The 22,392-nt window shown below is 41.7% G+C and overlaps 1 protein-coding gene across 1 annotated transcript; it reads right to left on the reverse strand.

Moving 5' to 3' along the window:
* Positions 1 to 834: 834 nt before the first annotated feature.
* Positions 835 to 20,257, reverse strand: n4bp1 (nedd4 binding protein 1). The gene is made up of 12 exons (XM_084932656.1): positions 19,517 to 20,257; positions 14,505 to 14,732; positions 14,042 to 14,215; positions 12,397 to 12,911; positions 10,591 to 10,942; positions 9,994 to 10,326; positions 9,534 to 9,769; positions 5,639 to 5,769; positions 4,456 to 4,552; positions 4,041 to 4,148; positions 2,359 to 2,460; positions 835 to 2,264 (listed from the first exon to the last, which is right to left on the reverse strand). Exons 1-12 carry the CDS (start codon positions 19,826 to 19,828, stop codon positions 1,913 to 1,915), a joined length of 2,940 nt encoding a protein of 979 aa, XP_084788782.1. The 5' UTR covers positions 19,829 to 20,257; the 3' UTR covers positions 835 to 1,912.
* Positions 20,258 to 22,392: the final 2,135 nt, after the last annotated feature.

The following is a 22,392-nucleotide window of genomic DNA, read 5'->3' on the forward strand; positions in this document are numbered from 1 at the left end:
TTTTCAACCTGGGTTTAGGTTTCGCTCTGTTATCACCCCAAAAGAGATCTCTCAAAAAACTTCTCACATTCTTAGTGTGTTTGAGGCGATGAGCCTTCTTGTACAATATTTAAGACATTTAAAGTAAGCAGACATAAGAGTTCATCTTTAATTTAACCCGTGATGAAAAACAAAGCGAGTTTGCCCATTTTTCTATGGAGAATGCTGCATTTTATTCTTCTTCCACATACATAGAACCATATGTGCACTGTAGCCAAAAATGTGCATATTTACAAAAATGAAATCAATATACACAAAAGAATTATAATACAAGAGAAAAGAAATCCTTCAGTAATCCTTACGATAACAACATGGCAAGTACAAACAAAAGTTATTTTTGACACCTTGTGAAGTTTTTGTGCAGAGATTCTTCTCACAAGATGAAGTGTTTGTATGTTACAAAATCAGATGCACATTAAATATGCAAGCTGCAGCTCCGGGTGTGTAAGGGTGAAACCGCTGCAGCCTTCATTGCGGTACATCTGTAACTTAAACTTCGTCATCTTAACACTGTTTTTTTTGTGAGCAAACTTATGATCCGTCATTTTAAATGCAAATTAATTTTCAAAGGGTAAGTCTAAACTGTTTTAGTGTTTGTTTCCATTCAAGGTCAGACAACTGACACGTGTCGGCTACAGACAGAAACTTTTAACCCAGAGCGGGTCAGTTTGGGAAGTAACGTCACTTTGAAGAGATCATCAGAGCAGCAAATTCAGGTTTTCTTCAGAGATCATTTATAAAGTGCAGCTTTGAGAAAGAACACAGAACTATGAGAGAAGGGACTTTCTGCAAATATCATATGAAAAAGAAAAATCACCAATGAGATTACATAAAACAGTTTATAATGGTCTACCTTTGAAGGGGGGAAAGCATCTAAAACTGGGTTTGAGAAGGTAGAGTTGGGAGGGGCTGGTTAAATTAACTAGAAACGTTTTTTGGTCGTTGTTTAAATTCAGCTTGAATATGCACACGTATCGTAACTTGGAGAAACGGCTTGTGAACAACAGCCTCTAAATGTTGGCCACGAGCACGCCTAAGGGTGTTTCTTTGATGTGCTCAGCTGCCAAAACAGAAGCTTTGATGTAATTTCCTGCTTAACTTTTGACCAGCTACTGCTTTTGGGGATTTCTATTCACTGTTTATACTTTCATCTGACTGATCTCATCATGCTTCCTGAAATTCTGGCTGTCTCAATTAAAACGCAATTCCAACAGATGCACTGCAAACGAAAACAAAGTGTTCTTTTAAACTTCCCATGTTAATATTGAACGTCTCCGAACTGCACAAACCGATGTTAGGTTTTGTAGCCTGGTACTGCTTGACAGTGGAAAAAGAACAAAAATGCTTTGCTGAAAGTTTCAAAACATGCAAAAACCTGCCAGCGTCACACGTGTCTCAACATAAAGCTGGAGAACAAGCTGAGAGTCTGTATTAAGAAGTCAGCAAAGTTCAGGAGAGGAAACCGGTCGTGCGCTGAGCTGGTGCCACGGTCCAAAAAGAGCGCGCCCAGTGCTGGTCCCACATTCATGGAATCTCTGGACTGTTGTCGAGAAACAAAGAAATGATTACCTAGAGACTTTTCTTGTTTGACGAATGTGGTAACTTTTAACATTTTGGTGACGCAGACACCGGTGCTGTCGACCTTAATCGACCTGAAAGTGAAGGAGGAAGGAGAGAAAAAGTAGATCGTCCCAAACGATGGGTTTCAACAGTAGCAGCTAGTTTGACGATCAGTCTCGGTGAAAAATAAAAACAATTAAAGAAAAAGTCCTCCAAGCTGGAAGAGATGGTAAAATAAATTATTTTTATATATATCCTTGCGTGTGTATGCACTGCGTGTATATCTGCTGATCGTCTTAACTGAGATAGTTCTTTATCCGAGCAGCAACCCAGAAAGGGCGTTCAGGTCTCTCATGTACGGGTTGTCGCTGAGGATGCGGTCGATCCGCTGCTTCTGGTCGGGGAAGATGTCGTACAGTTTTCTCTTCAGCTCTGACGTCTCCCCCGGCGACCGCTGGGGCGGAGGTGAGGGAGAGGGTGAGGGAGAACGGCGAGGTGGGTGCCATTCTGGGGGCCCAGAGTGGGGCCAGTGCGCAGTGGTGTGGGCCGTCAGGGAGGTGGGGGTCCGCGGGGCAGAGTGAACAGCTTGCACGTAAACTGGCTGCTGCTGTGAGGGAGGCCGGAGGTCCGGGGGTCTGAGAGGCGGAGGCGTGCCCGGAGCTCTCCTGACAGGAAGAGAAAGAGAGGGTGTAAGAAGGAGCAGTGCACAGCACAGTAACCAACACTGACCCGACAAGGCCTCAGTATTTCATCACACACCAGCTGTCTTTACGGAGGAAGATGTCAAGGTGAGGTCCGTCCTTTCCCAGAGGGTCATCGGGGATCATGAAGTGGTCCTCCACAAAAGTAAACTGAAGCAATCTGCCGGTCAAAGTGGACAAATTCACAAACTGTAACGTCCAAGTAACTGTTCTTAAACTCTAGTGGGCACTTTCTGAACCCACACTGTGTTGTTTTTTCTGCAGCTTTTACATTCTTACTGTTGACATACTACATGTTCAGTTGCTGATTTCGAATAACTACATTTTATTCTTGAAATTTTAACATCACTACAAAAGCTGGAAAGTACTCTGGAGTTAAGACAAGATCATCAATGCACCAGGAGATCCAGGCGATGCAGAACAATACAAAGGAAGACACACTTTCAGGTTCTTTGCCCATACCTTCCTAGAAATGACTTAATATTGTTGCTGACAAATTAACAGCGTTTTCCATGAAAGTCTACTGATTTGGGTACAAATGTCTGTTTTTCCCCCAATAAAAAAAAAAGTTTTAAAAAGAATTAGTCTGTGAAAATTATTTAAAAATGTTAAGAGCTTTGTTGTTTGTTGATGAAGAAATATGCCACACTGAGTCACAGTATGTTTACAGGTATGTGGAAATGAGAAATTTGGTTAGAGTCAGTGATGAGTCTCTCCCTCCAGTACCATGTTTATTAAACCAGTTTGAAATAAAAAATAAAAACTTATAAGCTAAGCTAATTTTACCCCTGTTAGGTATTTTGTTCAGGCTGAACTAGTCAGCCTGAACAAAATAGCCTTAAATAAACAGAGTTTGTGTACGGGGGAACGCCGCTCTCTGTGTAAAGCAGTCACAACCAGGAATTAACCCATGACAGCAGCGCCGGATGGCGTCAGACCAACTTGCACAGTGGTTTCCTGTGCAAAGGGGGTCTTTATCTGAGATACTGACCAACAGGGGGCGACACAATCCCACAGTCTCATACAGTTAGCCCTTCATATGGGCTCTGGTGGAGCACCGTATGATAGAAGTCATGGAAAATGTTACATAGCTACTTTCAATACAAACACTCTTTGTCATCACTGATGTATATAAAGTTTCAATATATTTATTCAGTTTGCATTTATTTTATTGTAGCCTTAACTGTAAATATATCGGCATACTAGGTGCGCTGAGAGTAATTTCTGCATTTATCACCATGTAAGTAAGTCTGAGTGGTTTACAACACTCCCTGCAGATACAGTATGAATGGTTGATATCAACGGATTTATTTTCCTCAATACTTTTTCAACGGTTCTCCTGCGTGTCAAAAAACATGTGAAGGACACGATGTGGGTGTTCAAAAATCAATCATTTAAAGACATCTCTTAGCCAAATTAAATACGTTGCTTTAACTGATGTAGCAATATGAAATTCTCATTAAGGAGTAATAAAATGCATTATTCACTATTAGTCACCAAAACCGGATCTTTTGATTGGTGACACACTTAAAAATGCCGTACCCGTTTAGTTTCCTGCACACACATGAATTCTCAGGTTCCTTTTCCTATAAAGGACTCGCTGATTGATAGTAAATGTAAATAAAATGGTTTTAAATAGAACTTCAATCTTAACATTGCTCCTGTGTGGACTTTCCAGTGCCATGTTAGGTAATGCAACACTAAGTGAATGACTCACTGAGCTGTATACACAACAATCACCTCTGTTGAATGATCCTACGCCAGGTGTCCGAGGTGTCGACAAAATCCCTCAGGTTGTCATTGGTTACAATGATCCCGTCTGTTTTTTCTGCTAGGTGGAGCATGAATCTGACGGGGAGAAAAAAAAAGGACACTCAGGATTTTCCTCGTGTTCAAAAATATTATATGTGGAGAAGGTGCTGGTCAGTTTTATGATGAATGATCTGGGCTTCAAAACATCATCATAGAATCATCATATATCTGCATATGTATCTTCTAGTCATCTATTAGAAAGATACAGTACAGATGAAGGTCAGCAGGGTGAGTCTGGGAGCGAACACACACAAGGGAACCTTCAACAACTGAGCGATTCAGTTATTCGGTCTTTGTCCATCAGTCTCTGTGCCCTTAGATATGAAGTGTTTTCAGGGTGTACCTGTCATCGTGCGAGGATATCCTCTGGCCACAGACTTCCCTGGAGGGGGTGAAAGAGAGCAGCCTCAGGTCTTCTAGCTGGTTTAGAAAATGTTGCTCTGTAAGAAAACACCGCCGGCTGTGTCAGTAAAAACAATGACGACAAAGTGAACACACACACGTGTACTAAACAGGTTTGTTTGGTTCCCGTACACAACGACCTGCAAGACAAAAACCCAAACAGCTGCTCCAGAAGTACTGCTGCTGATATGACCTTCAGCTGTGTTAAGTACAGAGTTTCAGCAGAAAAAAATGTTTGTGTTTCTACTACTACTACTAATAATAATACATTTTATTTAAAAATAGCGCCTTTCAAAGCACCCAAGGACACTGTACAACAGATAAAAACACAAAAACTGGAAATATACACAATAATAAGAATAACAGATAAAAGTTAAGAGCATACAGAGGTTTAAACATAAGCAATTTTAAACAGATGAGTTTTGAGGGTGGACTTAAAAAGAGGGAATGAACTAATATTTCTGAGGTCAGGGGGTAAGGAATACCAAAGTCGAGGGGCAGAGCAACTAGAAGCCCCGCCCCCCATTGTAATCAGACAGGAAGGAACAGAGAGAGAAAGAGAAGATGAAGATCTGAGGCACCGGGATGGGAAGTTCATCTGTACTAAATCAGAGAGGTATGGTGGAGAGAGAGAATGAATAGCCTTAAATGTATAGAGGATTATTTTAAAATGGATGCGAAATTTAACCGGGAGCCAGTGAAGCTGCTTCAGGATTGGGGAGATGTGGTGGGTAGAGGAAGTCCTAGTAATAATACGGGCAGCAGAGTTCTGGACACGTTGGAGCTTGTTAATGGATTTTTGTGTAAGGCCAAATAATAGCGAGTTACAGTAATCAATTCGAGAGATAACAAGATTATGGACGAGAATGGCAGTGGCATGAGGAGTGAGCAAAGGGCGGAGGTGATTGATACTAAAGCAACCCGTTTGAATATTTCTATTTGATTTATCACAAGTGAATGAACTGTAAATAAATCGAATACCCACAGGAACAATCAAAAGCCTGCTGATGCTTTTTTGTGGCTGTGTCTCCAAGACAACAAAAGACTAACGGAAAGACAAACAGATACTCTGTTAAAATATTTTAATACACATGTGAAGACTGGCCTGTATAGACCTGTCGTACCTGTTGTTAGTCGATCCCTCTTTTGACGCCACTGGGGGACAAAGACTGTGATTTCCCTGTGTCCTCTCTTCCAAAATGTCTCCACTGCTAGTGCTATACCACGGCAGGAGAAGAACCGATGAAGGCCATGACTGCAGAAGTGAGGACGAGAAGAAGGAGGACACAGTTAACTGGAGAAGACAACTCCTAAAAACCCATAAAAACAGAAGTAATGGACAGTAATAAGGCTCAGGGATAAGGGTGTCCACTTGTGAGGAAGTGCCACATATTAAACTACAGATGCTCCTTGTTCCCTCCACGAGCATTCAAAAAATGGATTGAAAGCACAGAGAGAAATAAGAGAGTGAACATGTGCACAGGACTAGGATCTAGAGTCAACTAAAGGAATGGAAACCTTGGAAACACTTCAGAACCCCCCCCCAAAAAAAATAAGGCAATAAACACAAACGCTGAACACATGTAAACACATTTCAGGTGATGTGTGGGCAAAACCCGGGAATTCATTAATAAACAAACAAATACATGATACAGGGCGCAACGTCAGCTGACCCAGATTGTTGTCGATGACGTGCACGACCTCCATATGCGCACGTCAGATAGCTGTAATACAACATCGGTCGCTAGGACGCAGAAAACCACAGAACAACAAAAGCAGCACACGGCAGCAGACATGAGAAACTCCCTGACAGCAGCAGGAAGTTGGCTTCTCTCGCTGAAATCCACAGACACAAAACTCTTATCAGCCACGGAGGTATTTTTAAATATTTGGCCTTATTGGCACTTTGTTCAGTGGTCTCAGGTTTCTGAGTGAAATCTGCGTCATTCGTACACCTCAACAATCACCACCTCAGGAGAAACGGCACACACGTCAACGCTGACAGCCCTTCAGTGGATTTTTATGTTTGGGGGAAATCTTGTGCACATGGTTATTTTCAGAGGAAATGTTAAAATCTTACAGTAGTAGTGTATAAGGCTTCTGTGACCCCTGTTTGATATACAAAAACAGACCGGCACAAGTTCCCCTTTTCTTCACTAAGAATTGAATGTACAACTAAAACGGCAGCTAATAAACTATGAAACGGGGAAAACTAGACTGGAACTGCAGATTTCTGTTCTGGAAAGCTGATGTTCTTGAGGAAATAATTAAATGCTGCTTCATGAAAGAAGCTTCTGTTCATTCTTTTTTTTTTCCCCATCATGTGAACTCCGGTTTTGTCTGCCCTGCCTACTTCCCTGTATACGGAGTTACTATGGTGTTCAGAAATCTAGTCTTACATGCGCTGCAGTTAAAGCAGAGATGACCAGCTCACATCCCGGTCAGCTGCTCCACACTCTTCATACAGCGTTTAAAACCTTAGCAGTTCTGTAAAGTGCTTCACACATGGAAAAGTGACACAAGTCTGACCAAAAATAAATAAACAGATAAAATAATGATGCAACAAGCTAAAGGTAGAAAGTGGCAACGACATCCGTCTGTATACACTCTGCCAAAAACCAAGCAGAACTGTTTTTAACATCGACATGATAATTCATCTTTGATTGTAGAGACTTCACAGAGCGAGCTCCTTAAAACACGAGAACTGTGAAATGGAAACTTTTCACTATGAAATTTGATGTCTACCTGAATTCTTAATGTAATGGTGCCATTATAATATTCTTATTAATATCTCAGTAATATCATTCTTGTAATAACGCTGTGAGAAAGTGCCCCGTATTTCACAACATGGCACGTCATACTCGGGCGGACGCTCAAAGCTGATAAACCCATCGTCTCAGACGTCTTGCAGATGCACAGAGTCGAGGCAGAGAGCGCACACGGACACTGCACAACAAGATAAACTTCAGCTTGTGGTCAGAGCCTAAAGTGCAAAGTCAGGGGGAGTTCCACTCGCCGCTGATAGAGAAAGTGATGAATGAGAACACAGCAGGAAGAGCTTATGCAATCTAAAAATCACCGAGCAAACCTGACAAGGGAACACATTTCAAAACTTTACATAACCCAATAACCTCCTTCAGGATCATTGCCTTCATCCCCGAAACTCAAATTACTGCAGTCATTTAAGGCAGGTGTTATTATTTCAATAAATATATAAGAAAATCTCTTCCTGTGTCTGTACAGGAAAGCAACTGCATTGATTTTGGCTCACTTTGCGTTGTGTATTAAATACAATAATGATCAAAACTGAGCCACAGTGCTGACTTGTGTGTTTCCTTTAGACATACTTCTGGTAAGGAGGGACAATGAAGTAAGAACATCAAAGGAAGTAGCTGCAAAAATGAGAGGGCAGGAGAGGGTCATCTGGGTGGAAGAGTGCGAGCACAGAGGAAAGACAATAATTTGTGTTACACACATAAAGAATGTCTTATCCAATAATCAGAAAGAAACATACAGATTTTTTACTAGAAAGGGCCTTTCTTCTCAAAAACACCCCCACGGTTTCACCCCCACACATCATCAATATTGTGCCGTTACACGTGCTTTCGCTCCGTCAGTCACACACACACACACGTGAAATCACTCACAAATATGATGACTAATAACAGTATGTGACTGCGTGGGCAAGGTTTTGGTGCACCTACACAACAGTTGTAGCTGCGACCTACGCGCTTCAACAGATGGTATTGTGTGACAGAGATGGTGTGACCTTAACTGATGATGATGATGATGATGATGATGATGGGAAGGTGGATAGCTTCGTTAGTAAAAAGGAAAAACGTGGTACGAGTAAAACAGGCGCGGGAAGTGACACCAATCAAAACACATATTATATTTGTCATCAAGCGACTTACAACATCCTGTCCTTACAGCCATGATTAAGAAATGCTCGCTCTGAAAGAAATGACTAACACTCTGCTCTCATCTCTTATTTATAATGGTCAGAGGAGCAGATGGGGGTTCAGATAGACAGCCCTGAAAAAGCTGCAGCTACAACAAGAAGCATCTGGTAAATCTTCTGATTCCCCGAGTCATGCACAGCTTTGTACTTGATGGTACCTTGTGGATAATCCTGGCATACAAATATGCAAATATACATATACAAATATGTATATTTGTCTTTTTTTCATATTCAAGCTCATATTCTGCATCATCTAAGCTGAACCAACATGATTACCAAGATGTCAGGAACAAAGTCCATTGGACACATGAGACTAAAGTGGAGATGATGCACAGCACCACGTTTGGAGAAAACCAAAAGCTGCAAATTAGCACAAACACCTCACAGCAACAGCTAAGAAAAGCGGTGGAGGGCTGATAATCAGGTTTGCTTTGCTGCCACAGCACCTGGAAACCTTATTGCACTTGACCATGAACTCCTCTATATACCAAAGTATATAGAGTGAAGCCATCTGTGCAACAGCCAAAGCTTTGCTGAAATGTCACGCAACAGGACACTGATCTCAAGCACAGCAGCAAAGCCGAACCAGAAAAGAATCACAATGGTGCAACGGCTGTTTGTGGGACCTTAAGAGAGCGGTGCATTAAAAAAGGAGCACAAACCTGACTGAGCTGAACTGCTGTTACTGCTGCTAAAGACAACAAGCTACAAACTGCTGAAACGTGTTTGACACAGGATGGTGAGGCGTCCTGTGAAAAACGGACACGGTGGGTTTTTTAAATAACCCGCTTGGAGCTCAGGTGTATGCATCAACACATAAAAAACATCCAATTTGTTAACTAACCTTGGAAAAAAAAAGACATTTTATACAACCTATATTTAAACAATGATGTTAGCTGAAGAGCTTTGTGCCTTTTATAATAATTCTCTGACAGATGAGAGGGATCTGAAACTATAACAAACAGTAGTTTTCTTATATAAAGTTTTTACTGAATGTGAATATCTTACTTGATATGAAAAGGCCAGACTTTTCAGTATAAATTTCTTTTTACACTCACGCCATAGCCACGTTGCTGCCGTCTATGATGATGTGTCTGAGGTCTGGGCGTCCCGGCTCGTTTGGCAGGTTCAGTTTGTAGGGAGTCCTCAGCGACTGATGGAAACGAGCCAAGCCAGTCACCGGTGGTGCCGGCGGGTCATTTGTGGGAGGCGTCCGTGCTGCTGCCCCGTGGAACCCCGTGTGGCTGATTGTCTGATAGGAAGAGGCTGAGGGTCGGGCGATGGGCTGAGCTGACTGACGAGGACGAGACAAAGAGACCGTGATGTCACTGATGTTATAAATCCACCAGACGCAGCTGTCCGGGCGCGTGCTGCGTTTAAAATAACTGCTCATTCCCAGCTTTGTCGTGTGTGTGAAAAGACAACAGACACTGCACAAAATGCTACCTCAAAGTGCCACCTGTTAAACAGAAAACTTCACACACACTATTTTTGACTGAACACTGGGGCAATACCTACACTGGTGGTTGAAGCCAGGGATGCAGTGGTGGCAGTCAGCCACTGAGGCGTGCTGCGCAGTGCCGTTACGGTCTCGACCTTCACCGATCCCCCCAAAGTCTGAGTCCCACCTCGGGACAAGTAGTCCCTCTGCGGGATGCCTCCGCCTCCTCGTGCCAAATAGTCGGTTCTGGAACCCGACTGTGCGTTGAGGTGCGCCACCGTGATCATCCGAGACATTCTGTCTGCCGTTTTGGTATCAGTGGGGATGATGTCTTCATCGTCATCAATGGTAATAACCTCATAGTTTCCTGCTCCTCCTTGAGCGCTCGAGCTCCTCTTAATAGTGATCGCCTGAAATGAGGTTCGAATCAAAGTTTAGCACGTGTACAACGCCTCACCACGGGTTAAAAAAGGCATCGTATCTGATAAGATATCAGAGGTTATCTCAGGTGAAGGTATCAGAGAACAAGATGAAAGATAATAAGAAGCAGAGAGAATAATATAGAAGATGTACATGTGAAGACAGGATCGCACGCTACAGCTAGACCTTTGGCTCTATGTCTGTCTCTGTGAGACAAAGAAGTAAAGCTGGAGTTATTGTAAGTTGTCAAGTACCTGCTGAGTGCTTGTTTCGCTGCCGCTGCACTGCCTCCTGTGCCCAAGCCCATTACTGCTGCTTCCATAGTGGTTGGGCTTGATGTTTTCTTTAGATCTCCCTGGGTCCGCCGACAGCCTGCTCAGCTCGAGCTCCTCTCTGAAGCAGGAGGCTGTAGAGACGGATGACGATGAAGAGCGAGCGTCTGAGGTACGCACAGAGTTCAGTCTTCTTTCTTTTTCCCCTCCTTTCAAGCTCTCTTCACAACGCTTAGTTTCCTCCACAATTTTCTCAAGGACGAGGAAGGTATCTTCCGTCTGTCCTGTTGCCTTGACAACACGTTCCACCACTTCCTGCTGGTAACCCATGGTTCTGGGGAAAATGTGATTTTGTAGCATGTTACATTACTGGTGGCTATAATGCATCCGCTTGTCTTTAATGGCTGTAAAGAGAGCCATTCAATTCCAGTTCAAGAGAAACTCAAACAAATCAAGTAACATTACTGGGTTCATTGTGTCGTTCAGACACGGCTCACCTTTCTGTCGATGCTTGTCACAGCTCATACTGACGAACCGCTCAGCAGTAGAGTTTTTTTTTGGTTTTGTATACTTTATTAATCTCCTGTACGGAAATTACCCCCTGTATTTAACCCATTCAGTCAGTGAAGCACTGGGCAGCCAATCCAGCGCCGAGGGAACAGTGTGTAGGGATGGTACCTTGCTCAGGGGTACCTCAGGGTAACTGTTTGGTGTATTTGAACCCCCGACCTTCCGATCATGGGGCGAACGCTCTACCCTACCCTACCCTACTGAGTCTACTGAGCTAAGATAACTTACCCACCTGAATCTAATCCAGTGCCATGTAATACATCTTGATGCATGCTCAATCATCCAGGATGAGCTTTGATCAGTGGTTGTTGATCAATGGTTATGAGAATTTGCATATTAATGATCAAGGAACTGACCTCCCAGCCCTTTGTTCATTCAGTGGTGCTGGTTTCAGCCATTGCGCAAATGTACTGATTATAAGATTGAAACCTGCAGTCAGCTGAGACTGAAGAAGTCACCTGATGATGACGAAACGTTTCTCCCACTGAAAACGTCCAGATGAACTGAATCAACCTTTCAGCGACAACTTTCCAAATTGGTTCATTAAACGTGACCTCGTCCCAGACATGCTGTCTGCCTCTCTTCACTCAAACATAGTCATCACGGCTTTAAGGGAAAGCTGACTGGATTGCACATTCAGACAGGAGTCATTAAGAGATCAATGAAAAGGGGGGCATGTCTGAAAAGGGTACGTGAGGTTGACTCGTTCTGTTATGATCTCACCACAAATGACTAAGGAACACTGCACAGTGAAACTCAACAGTTAGCCACTCGATTTGATTCAACTGGATCACTGAACCTTTGTATTACTTTAATTTGAACATCCAAATGTATTTTTGTACTGTATGCGTACGGTCATGACCTAATGTTTCATCAACCAGGACAACAGCCAGCAGGTCTCTTATATGTACATAAGCAAATGTGAGCTCTGTTCAAATACAAAATCTATTCTTCATTAAGATTTCAACTAATTATTATATTCATAAGCAATAATTCTTCCAACGAGTGTGTTAATTTAGTCAATAAAACAAAACCATCACAATATCCTTCATTCCAGGTAATATTCGACTTACTGTAATGTAAAACAAAGAAAAACTGACCACGTTTCAAATTATGGTGGTCGTCTTTAGACCCCAAAGACGACCACCATAATTCCAAACAGTTCTAATATAAATCCAAGGAATTCATTTGGAAACATTTGACTAGTGTGAATTTTACCTGAAAAAATTGACCAAGCAGCGGAGGTTGGTTTCTGGGCTGACTGCCTCTCCCTCATCCGAGACACCCTCAGCAGAGTCCAGCATGATGGGCCCAGATACGGTATTTGCCTTCGCTGAGGAGGAGAGGGACGACGAAGCAGAGGGGGTTTTGGATCTACAGCTGCTACTGCCCCCCCGGCCCTCTCTGTCCCTCTGTCGCTCCCTTTCTCTTGCTCTCTCCGGCGACTCTTCCCTCCGCTCCAGAGAGTACTGTCTCTTTGTATCCCGCGTCTCGCTGCCTGATGAACGCCGCTTGTGCGTGGGCCGATTGCTGTTATGCAGGACTGCCTCGGGACCTAAACCGATTCCACCTGCTGGTTTACTGCCTCCGCCAAGAGATGATGGCGTGGTCCCTCGCTCCTCAAAACTAGTGTCCAGGATGCGGTTGGAGAGCTCCGTCACAGGGGTGCTGCTCTGTGAGCGGTCCTGGTCAACCTCCGACATGCTTGGATGGAGCATCTGGTTGAGCTGAGTCTGGGGAAGGAAACACAGTGGTTGTTGCCTCAGTTAGGAAACTACAATAAAAGTTCCTCTCAAACTGGAATGCTTGCCATAGCCAACGTTCCTATTGTACTTTCCAGTGTGCCCTACGTGGTTCTTCTTCCCGATGCCAGAAATGACGTCTTCGATTGTACTTAGTGTGACTTTCAAAAACATTCAACTTGTTCTTCAACTTCTCTCTTACTTCATACGTTGGTAAAACATGATTTCTAAATACCTAAAAGTACAATGAAGCTCTTAACTTGTTGATAAATAAATAATTCACACTGAATTCATATTTTTTAAAACTAAAACAAGCTTCATATAAAATAATAACTAATTCAACATTTCGGTGACAGATCCAAATTTGTAATTCTGCAGCATCATCACAAAAGTTTAAGAGCACCAGTTATGCTCTCTAAACATATCAAAGACATATGGTTAATGGGGGACTACTATGCATGATTCACAATGATCCTTATTTACAGCACACTCCTATCCCTCAAAAACACTTTGAATATAACCCACCCACCCAAAGCCAGGGCTGGCAGTATGTTTAGCATCTGTGTTAGTAAATCTCCCCTTCACACTCACAATGGAAGTGAGCAGTGAGGGGGTGAGACTGATTTTAGCTCAATGCCTATAGCTTGCCAGTTTTCTAAGTAAAAACGGGGGGAAATTCTTACTGACTTGTAAAGCTGGGAAGCATCTTGTTGCCGGGACACAGCAGATATTAACAGCTAATTCTACACAGTTTATAAAAATATAATAACACTATAAAAACGCCTTTTATTACACATGACCTTAAAGTTAACTTTCTTCTTATTGACTGTACCTTCCCACCTTGACTTTCAGATCAGTTTGTAAACTTAAGCTGCTTACACCAAATCAATGAATGCAGAGGTATATTTTTGGGTCGAGGTGTGGTTAAACACAAAATAATACCAGTCATGCATCAGAAAAACTTTTTAAAATCTTAGTATTAAATCTTATAGCACAAGGCTACAATCTCAACTACCCACAGCAGTTCCAGCTTATTCCCTTTGAAATTTGCAGTTGTCATCAAAAACTCTTTGGTCACAGTGGTCATGCTCTACGTGCTGCCAGAAAATGTTCACACTAACCAGAGAAGAGGTGTTTGTGTTCGTAGGGGTGTGAACAAGTCCCAGCAACTCCTCCTTCAGCGCACTGGGAAGCAGCAAGAGCTCCATAGTGTACTTGTCATCCCTTTCCTCCACGAAGGACTTGAATGCTCGTTTTACTGTTGGTTCTGTGTCACATGGTAGACTTCGCTTCTCCTGGACAAAACACAAAAACACTTGAGTGTGTGGTATGACATGCTGTAGACTACTCCTTCTTAAATAATTTCAAATGACTGTTAAGTCGTTTTCTCTAGAAAGCCCACGGCATTCCTTCGTACGTTTCATTTTGTCCCATCAACAGTTCAAAACAAAAAGGATTTGCAGAAAATCTTCACATTTTATTTACAACTATTCATCAGCTTTCCACAATATAAATGACCCCCCGTGGAGTCACGTAACTACTACAGAATCAGAATGAAACTACGTCTGATAACAAGACTCGTACTTGGAACAGTGCTACAAACTGCTGAACTCGGCTTTGAGCCATCACCACGGGCTCAGCCCGACCCAACAGCCGCAGGCAGCCCGGCTCTTGCACCAGAACTTCAGCGCTCGTGTCCCGTATGAGCCTGTCCAAAAAAAGGCCCCTGGCGCCAGCAAAGATACAGTGCATATCCACCGGGTACCGCTCTTCTTTCTGCAGTTCTGGGTCGCACAGTCCTCGAACATATTCCTGCACAACAAGGAGAACACAAAATGCAACAGAGAACCACAGCTGTGAGTACTGCATTATGACTGCAGTGTTGCTTATCATCCATCTAGGAAAGAAAGAAAATGGAACCAATCAGAATGACCTAATTTAACATATTTAGCAAAAAATTAAAAAAAAAAAAGAATATAAATATTTCACACAGTGTGTTGTCTCGTGCTTGACGTGCCCACACACCTGTAAGGTATTTAAGGTGACACGTGATGAAATCAAACTCTACTCACTGTTTTAGGGAATCTCCTGGCTGTGGCAACTGTTTGGATGAATCAGCGCAGGTGGGTACGGTAACTTTCTTACAGATAGTGTTTTGCATTTTTTTAGTGTTTCTCTGCCGATAAGAAGTGACTCAGCACGAGCAATGTATGATGACTCAGTGATGCGGTGGGAGAGACAGAAAGGGTGTGAGATTTGAAAGTGAGCACGGCTATAAATATGTGGGTGTGGCTTCTTAAAATAAAATGAGTTTCCTTTGGCTCTGTGTACAAACTATACAGGCTGAGAGATCACTGCTGCTTATACTTTAGATTTTTAACAAGTAGAAATAATGATTGTATTTATAAAGGAGACTGTCAGGGTACAAGTGTTTGCCTGTGCTGCGTAAGGAAGCGCACGTTTTCTCAAATGAAGAAATAAATGTTTCTGCAAAGATTTGAGCATTCATTTATTTATTTATTTATTTATTTAATGTATTTTTGTTTACACATAATGAAGAAATACAAGCCCCATCTCCAGGAAGCTTGGACTGCAGCTCCTTGTTCTGCAGTCTCAGAGAGCTTTAGCACTTTTCTATCTGCTCTAAGTCCTGGTTGGAGTAGCACTCCAACTGTGAGTAAATCTTGAAATCAGTCAACAGCAATCCAGGACAAGGGTCAAGGACAATAAGAACCTGACCAGCAGGCCAGCTGGTAGTTAAAACACACGAAGGTAGGGCCAAAGCAAAAAAAAAAAAAAAAAAAAAAAAAAAAAAAAAAGCAAGATAAGCAAAACTGGCCAAAGCAAAATAAGTAAGGCTGTCCACTGGTAACCCAGTCACAGAATCTAAACATGAGTGACCAACCCAAACAAACCTTTTAAAATATGAAGTATTATTGCATATGCTATAGTTCCTGATGTTAAAACGTATCACTAAGACTCTGTTTCCACACTCAATACATATTAATGAGTACCACTGAAAACCAAAAACAAACTTATAACAACATAAAGTCTAATGCCTCTCCAATGGATATTTACCAAATGTAAATCTAAGCCTAATCCATCTCTTCCTACCAGTTACCACAGTCCTGGTGGTACTGGAGGATACTTTTTACTAGCGAAAGAGTCCAAACAAACAGTGGAATAAACATTCCCATCTGCTCATTGCAAAGATAAAGAGAAAATGTGGCATCTGTACAAAAAAAAAAATGTTACTGTAACCCACCTAAAACTTGCCTCATGAAAATGAACTGCTGTTCCCAAAGAATGTCAGTAGGTGGCACTATGAGATTGTTTAGTGCTTGTGAACTTGAGTCGATATAGAGAAGGAGAATAGCGCTAAGGCTACGTATGCTGGTCGGAGCTACTCACTGAGTTTTTCTTTAATCCTTGCTCAAGAAAAAGGTTATGTGTGAAGACACAAATTGGATTTTACTCTTCAGCTTGTTGGGAAACGCGGACACTTTTTGTTGATGCCGATGTACCTTTGTTTTTGTGGTTTTTGTTCATTTCCGGTGAGCTGACTAACTGCGCTAGCATAGCAAGCTAATCGTTAGCTAATAATTAGCTTAGTATAATGTAAATTTCATGTGTTCCCTTTAAGTGCTGTATTATCTTTTTATTTCTTCACTTGTGAATGTTGTAAACCAATCGGAAATATTTCTTTGGAAGCTAGTAGGTAAGTTTTATTTATTGTAATGAGATGATAAATATGAGCAGTCTTTGGCTAAATAGTACTGCGACCACGTTTTGCACTTTCCTCGTGCATCAGTAATGTACATTCTCTCAATTCATTGGATTGATGTGACTGCTGTTCACAAAATATGAGATTTGAGTTAAATTTGTATGATGTAGTAATTGTTTTAAGGTTCTTTGATTAATTTTATTATTGATTGCATTAAGTCGTTATATACAAAGAGTGAGGGGCATTTGGTCACTAGTGTTGATTAAGTTGTTATATGATATTCATGTAAAATATGTTCACTGCCCTGTGCAGGTTATTTTTTTTGTTGGAGTCTAAAGTTGCTAGCCAGGATTCCAGATCCCCAGCTGCGATGCAGGAAAGGTTTCCAGCCTACTTAGAAGTGACAACTGCATTACTTCTTGACAGATAAGCTTATGAGATCTCAGAACAATACACTACCCGGGTAGTACTACTAACATTAACACTATACACACACACCTGAACTGAAAAGACTGAAAAGAACCCTGAACTCTGAAACTGAATACACAGACTGACAAATATGGACTATTGGAACTGTTGTGAACTGTTGAATGACTGTTTTTGGTTTTGTTTTTGAATAAATGTTTACTGTTCTTTTAGCTGTGTGTCATTCGCTCCTTAGTCGATTCCTAGAGAACATAAGCCCAAGATCCTAACTTTCTCTACATTCAGTAGTGGTAAAGTATTGTGTGTTACATTACGTCAATCATACAAGACGTCTAAGACTCTAGTACGCCTGGTCAGAATCACACGTTTGGACTATGGAAGGGAAAAAAAGAAATGCAGTCATAGGAAAAACAGTAGTGATTTCCCAAACTGGAGGAAATGCCAGCATCAACCAGCATCAACGACTTGCACATCATTCTTATCATGAGTTCAACAGGCTCACAGTGAAATTCCCATTTCCACATTCATTTCTCGGTTGACTGGCAGAGCTTGGAGCAGCTGGTTACAGTGTGCCAAAAAGAAAGAGATGCATGACACAAGATGCAGAAGTGTGAGCGATGCTCCGGGAAATCACACAAAAGTGATCTGATTGAGATCAAGATTCAGATGTTTACAGATCCCTTGCATGACTAATTATACCGTAAAACCTCTAGAAACACATCACATGACTTTTAAATTGATGGCTGTGTAACAAGCTCTTTGGTTTCAGGTGAGGTAAATCAGTCACAATGAGTAATCTCTCTCCAGCAGTGGTGCTAAAGAGCGCTGCTCTTTCAATTATTATTATTATTGATTTTTTATAATAACTTTTAACAAACTCTAAATTTTTTATCCAAAAAAAGCTGACACTTAATGAGACGGTCATTTAAAAAGCAGATCATTACATACGTATTACAATTTTACAATCACAATGGCCCCACAAACACACAAGAACTTCACATGTACAATGTTTAGAAACCTAAAAACTGCAATTTTACTCTGTTATTATCCATGACTTTAACCAGTTTTTGCAAGTTATTTCTTGTTTTGTTTTGCTAATTTAGCCGTCTGCCTCATTAAAATTATATCTACAAATAACATACTTGCAAATGCAGAATAAAGGCGTCTCCTCTCTTTTCGTTAAGGAACAGACTATACTGGCACTTAGTTTATTAGGTGCTAATTTCAAACTTTGCAAACTGTTTAGGGAGCTGAATTAAAAAAAAACAAAAAAACTGTAATAACATAACTTCCTTTATGGAGATTCCCAGGCATGCCAATGCCTAGCCAAAAACTGGAGTATTTGGAAGTAGGAGAATCACAATAAAGATATATATATATATATATATATATAACAAACTAACGACAATTTGAAAATAAATATTTAAAGTTCTGAAGCTAGACATACAACTACAGGAATAAATAATAATAATAATAGTGATGGAGAAAAAAACTTATGTATGTTTACTCAGCCCCAGGCGTTAAACAACTAAATGTTAAACTAATGATATTCTGCTGCAGTTGTGGCTGTTCATGTTTGACTTGTAAATAAAACACCTTCTTACACCTTTGAGCTCTCAGCAGCAGCCCATTAACATCTAACATATTTTGCCTGTTGTCCTTCAGGTTGTGTAGTAAGGTAGACGCCCACACACTTGCCTGTACAGTAACTCTATTGTGATTGTACTGTATTTTTATATAACCTTCAGACTCCACCCTTAATAACATGTTTGGTAATAGCTTAGTATTTTTTTCTCATGGCTGTACAGACACATGAAAGGGAGTCTTCAGCCTTTGTTTTGGTTAAAACAAATAGCAACTAGTTAACAACCATTGTATCCAACCCCACCTAAAAATCATTGTGAAACCGAGATGGCCTGTTTAACATATCTGACAGACAGTGTGGCCAACTGCTTGTGGCTGTCTACTCCACAGTCCAACAATAAACTAATGAAAGCAAATGTCATGACATTTGACAAGATACCACTGCGTAAATATTGCGATATCATCTTATGAGCGTTATGAGTAGTGTTACTTTCATTAGCTATCTGGGCAAAATGAATAGGTCATATTTCATCATTCATATTTTCTGTGATGGAAAGGATGAGATGCCATAAATGTTGTCTTTTACATCGCTCACTATTACGACTTTAAACTACCTATCCATCTGCACACCTGAAGAATATATTTAAACCCTAATATGTGATCTGCCAAATATAAGATTGTACAAATCAGACGTGTTTCTGAGCTGCACCAACACTGAGGGGCACAGTCAGCACTGTGTTTGATTTAAAAATAATAATGACAGCAGCTGACGGCTCTTAAAATAATAATGACAGCCTTGTTCTCAGACTGGTCTGCTGGCTTCGCCACAGAAATGCAAGCGAAAGCGTTTTTAAGATCCTACCTTTGCCTTCGACACGTCTTCTCTGTTGCCTCTGAGCTGCAGCCATATCTGCCGTAATGTTTTGTTGCCGTGCGACTGTCCTGTGTGGTCCAGCAAGCCGATAATGGTGAACGCTACTTTAAAAACCTGCTCCACTCTCGGTTTGGCGCATTTAAGCTCATCTTCTTTATCCTCCAGCACCGTAAACTCGTCCACTGTGGGGCTCTCTTGCTGCTGCCTGCCGGCGGACGCAGGCAGCCTGCTGCCTGGCTGCTCCGGGCACGTTAGCTCGGTGACTCGTCTCATTCCGAGGAGGGGCCGCGTTGTTGACATTCTGCCTCTCTCACACCGTCGTTCCTGGCGACGAAGTCTCAACAGTCACACTCTTTGTGGCTCTTAGGAGCCTTCGGGGTGTTCATGTTCTTCTTGCTGTGTACTCCAGACCGACGCAGCGACGTTTACACGGCTAAACGACATGAACACAGCGGCAGAGCTAGCTAAATAACTCGGAAGCCCCTAGTGACGTATCCGGAAAGTCCCAGTGACGGCGTCATCAAAACACGACAGTCAAGTGTGCTTGATGGTGCGAGCTCAAAGATGGTTATCGCTTGAAACGAGATATCAAAACAAGACGCAGAGTGACCTACATCCTTACGACTTTCACACCGTAGATGGAGATCCTGTGAGATGAGACTGTCACCACCCGTCAGTGCTTTGGTGGCGTTTGTGTGTGAGCGCCTGAGTTTTGCTTTGTTGGGTAATTTGCAGCACACCTGCGGGTCTACACAGGCCAACGAGCAAAAACGCCACAGCAGAACAAACGTCCAACGTTGCCCTCTTGTGGCCGTGAGACGTAATTGCTCGGCTTGTACGGAGGCCATGTAAACATAAAATAAAATAATGAATCCATGTAATAATAATAAAAATAATAATAAATCATTTTTCACTTACCACCTTCTGGGGTCCTCTGTCACACCAACCTTCTGCATGTCTTCCTCGACCACATTTATGAAGCTCTGGTGTCTTCCTCTTTTCCTGTTGTAAGCAGATTTATGTTCAACATCCTTTGCCTAATATATACACTATAGCACCTCTGGACATGTTCAGACTATTTTTGTCTTGTCTTCTACCTTTGAGTCCAAACAACTCCGCCTAAGCTCTCCCTTTCATGTACATTTCATTGCAATGAGAATCTTAACATCTTCAAATCTGCCACCATGTCCAAAGCATACATCACAACAGGTTTAAATGGTAAATGGCCTATATTTGTATAGCACTTTACTAGCCTAAGGACCCCAAAGCGCTTTACACATTCAGTCATCCACACACACATTCACACACTGGTGATGGCAAGCTACATTGTAGCCACAGCCACCCTGGGGCGCACTGACAGAGGCGAGGCTGCCGGACACTAGCGCCACCGGGCCCTCTGACCACCACCAGTAGGCAACGGGTGAAGTGTCTTGCCCAAGGACACAACGACTGAGACTGTCAGAGCTGGGGCTCGAACCGGCAACCTTCCGATTACAAGGCGAACTCCCAACTACTCCCAACTCCTGAGCCACGATCGCCCTACATTTTCTAACCACTACATTTTCTAGACCTTCCCTTCCTTTTGCCTGTGTCAAATCCCCCTGACACTCATCTCCACTCCCTCCACCTTGCCTACACTCTTTGTTTGCAGCTTGTTCCTTGCAACCTGTAGTCAAATGTCAGCTTTTTGCAAGCTACCACATAGGTACAGGCTGACCAGTAATTTGTTTATTCTGTTCAGTATCCTCTTACACTTTATTTCTCTTGATATAAAACTTGAATAAGATAAGGTGTTAATATAAGAGTTTGTTCAGTGTGTTGCAAACTCATATGGAGTTAGCCTTCTAATGAACTCTCAATTATGCATAGAAAATACATACAAAAAGAACTGTAAGTAATAAATGCCATCCGATATAAATTTGTGTAAGTTTTTCCATGCTTGAAATTACTTAATGCAATTAATAATAATGTGTATGTGTTACCCAGGGAGCAATGTGTAGGAACGGTACCTTCCTCAAGGATACCTCGGGGTAGCCGTTCAGTGGAATCAAACCCCGACCTTCCAATCATGGAGCAACGACTCTACCTACTGAGCTATCCCTGCCCTTTGTGTTTCAAAATAGGAACACACATAAAAGTGTGCTTTCAAATATCTACAAAAACAGTGGAAAAGTTGTTAAAAATCTAAAATAGTTGAAAATTACACATTTTTTTTGTCCCGTGTTCAGCGTCATTACAACTTTAAAAATAATATATTAGAAAAACTTTTAAATTTAAAAAAGAACAAAGTACCTTTTTGACTCAAAAATGTCTTTGGTATTATTTTTTCAAAAAATGTGCCATTAAAATGTTTTTTTTAATGTGTTGTAACTGTTATACGAAAAAAAAGGCCCTGTGGAAAAAACTGAAACACTTTGGGTGTGTGAGGTGTGATTACACAGCTTTATAGCTAATTCTCGGATGGGGACTAGTCCGGACATGTGATGTGTATTGATGACGATTATCAAGACAGACTTGCTATTCTTTGAACCCATTGTGTGGTAAGTAATTAATCCGTCACTCTCAAGGAAACAACATCTAAGCATAATACCTAACTGTTTACATGTCAGCGTATTAATCAGATGTAAACTGGAGAGTTTCCTGTTTTTGTCACCTCAGTGTTGTCTACCACACCCTTGACCTTTTTCCTTTTGTCATTCTTTAGCATCTACACGTAAATCACCCTCCACCTACTGGTCACTTCCTCCTCTCTTCCTTTTGTGCATCTAGATAAGTGACATGCTTTTCCAGCATTATTTATCTGACCACAGTTAAGAAGAACTTAACAAACTACAGGTACTGTAGTTCTCCTCTGACACTCAGAT

This window comes from Perissodus microlepis, chromosome 7, assembly GCF_051167445.1.
Source record: "Perissodus microlepis isolate ML-2025 ecotype Zambia chromosome 7, ASM5116744v1, whole genome shotgun sequence".
NCBI lineage: Eukaryota > Metazoa > Chordata > Actinopteri > Cichliformes > Cichlidae > Perissodus > Perissodus microlepis.